Source organism: Telmatherina bonti (assembly GCF_933228915.1).
Source record: "Telmatherina bonti genome assembly, chromosome: 22".
Classification (NCBI taxonomy): Eukaryota; Metazoa; Chordata; class Actinopteri; order Atheriniformes; family Telmatherinidae; genus Telmatherina; species Telmatherina bonti.
The window spans coordinates 15,860,936-15,865,316 of NC_136631.1; the positions used below are offsets into that span (position 1 = coordinate 15,860,936).

The 4,381-nt window shown below is 40.1% G+C and overlaps 1 protein-coding gene across 1 annotated transcript; it reads left to right on the forward strand.

Annotated features, from left to right (window-relative positions):
* The first annotated feature begins 920 nt into the window (after nucleotides 1-920).
* Nucleotides 921-4,083, forward strand: erg28 (ergosterol biosynthesis 28 homolog). The gene is made up of 5 exons (XM_079261800.1): nucleotides 921-998; nucleotides 1,227-1,397; nucleotides 1,655-1,745; nucleotides 1,816-1,934; nucleotides 3,448-4,083. The coding sequence occupies exons 2-5, from the start codon at nucleotides 1,265-1,267 to the stop codon at nucleotides 3,534-3,536; spliced, it is 432 nt and encodes a 143-aa protein (XP_079117926.1). The 5' UTR covers nucleotides 921-998; nucleotides 1,227-1,264; the 3' UTR covers nucleotides 3,537-4,083.
* Nucleotides 4,084-4,381: the final 298 nt, after the last annotated feature.

Consider the following 4,381-nt stretch of genomic DNA (forward strand, 5'->3'; position numbering starts at 1 on the left):
GTGAGGACAACGTAGCCTATTGTGTGCGGATGTTATTGCTACCTGGAAATATTGGAGGAAAACTTCTTTTAATTTAAATTATTCTCGTCAAGCAGAAACATTTTAGTTCTTTTTGTCAATTATATATTGTGATAGAAAAGAGACTGTTATACGCTTAGTGAGGCTGTGCATGCATTTATCTGGGTGTGTTGCATTTGCCTAACACGTAGCCTACCAGTGGTTATGCCTATGGCCTACCTGTCATCTGAAAACTGACGTAAAAATTAAAGGCTATATGCACCATTGGGACTGGCACAATCTTTCGCAGTCTAAACTCAGCCCCTTTAGGTAAATTAGACATTTATATTATCTACTTTTTCTCATTGTAAGACGTTATAACGTGGTACCTTTCAGGTTTTTACAATAATACTGTCACGTTATAGCGAGATTAGGTGTTACTTCTTTCTAGTTCTGATCACTCTGGTTCTGATAAATACGTTATAGGCCTATCTTATATAACATTACACTTTTTTTTTTTTTTTTTTTAATGAAAACGTATTTTCTAAAGTTGTTTCATTGTTCATATAGTATTAAAATGTTGCAAGTAAATGTTTTAAAATATAGGCTTTTATTGTAACGGTATAAGGACGCTTTTCCGTCTCCAAAGGCAAGTCACCTGCGGATAACTATCTTGCTTCAAATACACTCTTCGTCACCATACAAGCAAACTACCATCCGAAGAGAACACAAATGCTCAATTTTCATTGGTTTTAAATGGAAAAGGGCGGTTTTCTAAGTATTTGAAGGGCCAATCACAAAAGTGGTACGATTAAATGAAGCCATCTTTTAGAGTTGTTCATTGGCTAACTCTGCAGGCCAAGATTTAAAGGTACCATTGCATGTACATCGTACATCTATATATTTGTTTAGACTCGGTCCCGCTTTGGTTTTTACATGGTTGGTACTTCTGCGCTTTTGTTGGGAACATGGTAACACAACTATTTGGTTCACACTGCTAGGTAAATATGTGCGCAAGCTATGTATTTGTTTTGTAATTTTTTCACTTTTTTGTTGGCTGCAGCTTTAGCCTACGTCGACATTTGAATTATTGACGTATTGCTAGCTGACAGATGGTCAGGTGTACAGCGGTTTACATATACACAAAGATATCCACATATATGCATCTGTTCAATCGATCCAACGTGTATTAACCTGTAGTTTAACGTCGTTTGTCCTACTATGAACAGACGCACTTTCTGACAGGTGAGTATTACCGACTGAAGAGATGAGTCGCTTTCTGAACGTCCTGCGGAGCTGGTTGGTGATGGTGTCCGTCATCGCAATGGGAAACACTGTTCAAAGTTTCAGAGATCACAGCTTCCTTTCTGAAAAACTCTACACGGGCACCCCAGAGTTTGGTGAGAAGCATGCTGACAGTGTTGTTAGCAGTTTGCGGTGATTATGCAAACCTATATAAATGTTTACAATTAAAGTAATGCTAAGGCGTGCACATCTGTGCAAGCTACCAGCAGCTCATACAGTATTGACATCTAATAAGCTCAGGTAATGGTTTAACCTTCTTTGAATGGCCTTGAATAACTGAAACTGGATGGCTCCATCATTACAACCTTTTCTTTTAATTTACCTCATCTCTTCTTCTCGTTCACATCCACAGTGAATGGTCTCCAAGCGCGAACATTTGGCATTTGGACATTACTGTCCTCGATCATCCGCTGTGCCTGTGCCATAGATATCCAGAACAGAGCGTAAGGCTTTTTAAAGTCCTAGAGATCTTCTTTCTTTTGTTAGGTTTCTTATTAATTTCCGTGTCTGCAGGCTGTATCACATCACCTTATGGACATTTGTGCTGGCGCTGGGACACTTTCTGTCTGAAGCTTTCATCTACAAAACTGCACCACTGACTATTGGAGTCATGGCACCTCTCATTGTTGCAAGTAAGTAGTCATTTATTTGCATCCTGGGGTCCTTTTGAAAATATAGTCAGGATCTACATTTATACACACCCAATAAAGGAGTGGTTCTGCAGGTGGTGACCACAGACCACTTCTCAGTTCCAATGCTTTTTGGTTGATGGTTTGGTCATGCTTGAATGCTGGCAGTGCTTTCACTCTACTGGGAGCATGAGACAGAGTCTACAACCCACACAAGTGGCTCAGGTAGTGCAGCTCATCCAGGATGGCACATCAATGCGAGCTGTGGCAAGAAGGTTTGCTGTATCTGTCAGCGTAGTGTCCAGAGCATGGAGGCACTACCAGGAGACAGGCCAGTACATCAGGAGATGTGGAGGAGGCCGTGGGAGGGCAACAACCCAGCAGCAAAACAGCTACCTCCTTCTTTGTGCAAGGAGGAACAGGATGAGCACTGCCAGAGTCCTGCAAAATGAGCTCCAGAAGACCACAAATGTGCATGTGTCTGCTCAAACAGTCAGAAACAGACTCCATGAGGGCAGTATGAGGGCCCCACGTCCACAGGTGGGGGTTGTGCTTACAAACCAACACCGTGCAGGACGTTTGGCATTTGCCAGAGAACACCAAGATTGGCAAATTCTTCACTGGTGCCCTGTGCTCGTCACAGATGAAAGCAGGTTCACATTGAGCACATGTGACAGACGTGACAGAGTCTGGAGACGCCGTGGAGAACGTTCTGTTGGCTGCAACATCCTCCAGCATGACCGGTTTGGCAGTGGGTCAGTAATGGTGTGGGATGGCATTTCTTTGGAGGGCCGCACAGCCCTCCATGTTCTCGCCAGAAGTAGCCTGACTGCCATTAGGTACCGAGATGAGATCCTCAGACCCCTTGTGAGACCATATGCTGGTGCGGTTGGCCCTGGGTCCCTCTTAATGCAAGACAATGCTGGACCTCATGTGGCTGGAGTATGTCAGTAGTTCCATAAGGGACATCATGTCTCGCTCCATCCACCAACGCCACGTTGCACCACAGACTGTCCAGGAGTTGGTGGATGCTTTAGTCCAGGTTTGGGAAGAGATCCCTCAGGAAAACATCCACCGCCTCATCAGGAGCATGCCCAGGAATTGTAGTGAGGTCACAAAGACTTGTTTAAAGGACATTACATCAAAGTTGGCTCAGCCTGTAGTGTGTTTTTCCACTTTAATTTTGAGTATAACTTCAAATCCAGACCACCATGGGTTGATGCATTTGATTTTAATTGATCATTTTTGTGATTTGTCAGCACATGCAACTATGAAAAGAACAAAATATTTAATGAAAATATTTAATTCATTCAGACCTACAACGTGTTACTTTACTGTTCCCTTTATTTTTTGAGCAGTGTATATGCACAACAATACATACCAGTATACAAAAGACAATGAACTAGTCTTTAAAGAGCGTAATTACCCCATTAAATAATCCATATGTTTGATTTTTTTTTTTTTGTAGGAACGTTTTAAAGTATTATGACACTAATTGAACCTTATGATTTTCCAGGTTTCTCCGTCATAGGAATGCTTATTGGGTTCCAGTGTTTTCCAGAGACTGAGGAGGAGGTGGGAGCTCGACAGAAAAAGCGAAACTAGGGTCCTCTTGAATGAATCCACTGAATCCACCACCAGCACACACTCATGGACTGATCCCTCATATCATTTATGTTGTATTGTGACATTTAGAACAGCAACATTTGCATCTACATCTCGATTTTTACGGTTGCCAGTACAATCTCAAATGTTACACTACTGTGGTTAATATCGACTGTTCTTTTTTTGTTTTGTTTTGTTTTGTTTTGTGTGTGTGTTTGTGTAAATTCACCTTCACATAAGACTTTACATGCCAGGGAATTAGACCACTCTTATCATTTTAATTTGTTTGTGTTGAGTTTTTTTTAAAAATGCGATTATGATCTAGTTTGACAGATTACAACCTTCTAATCATGTTTTTATTAATAACTTATTCACCAATGCTCAAAGGTCCGTTCAAGATTTAAAATGGTTTCATATGCAGCTGTTTGTTCTGAACTGTGAAAGGCTTTTATACCCTGTGACCTTGAGAATTGACGCTTACTTACATTTTAAGCATATTTCTGACAATTAGATATTTTAATTTTTGATGTTTTCTATCAGCAATAAGAGAATGATGTGTAATTTTTCAACATTATGCAGATATATGGATTTTGTGGTTGTATTTTTTGTGTTATTTCTGTAAAAAAGATTGATTTGTATTGTGCCCTGTTCTGTTTCAGATTAAAGGTGTTATTTTTAAATTACCTAATTTATTTTGGCATTTTAGTTATTTTGTAGTATTAGTAGACACTAATTCAAACTTGGGTACTGCAGAAAGTCTTGACATACATTTACAGTCATTTTACCTTAGACATGGCCTTAGACATGCATTTTACATATTTTGCTTTTTTTTTTTTGTACCCCTT

Bases quoted from the DNA above. Each gene is read 5' to 3' on its own strand.
- erg28 (XM_079261800.1), top strand. From the start codon at position 1,265: ATGAGTCGCTTTCTGAACGTCCTGCGGAGCTGGTTGGTGATGGTGTCC. The intron at 1,398-1,654 runs GTGAGAAGCATG...TCACATCCACAG, and splicing joins CACGGGCACCCCAGAGTTTG to TGAATGGTCTCCAAGCGCGA. The intron at 1,935-3,447 runs GTAAGTAGTCAT...ATGATTTTCCAG, and splicing joins GGCACCTCTCATTGTTGCAA to GTTTCTCCGTCATAGGAATG.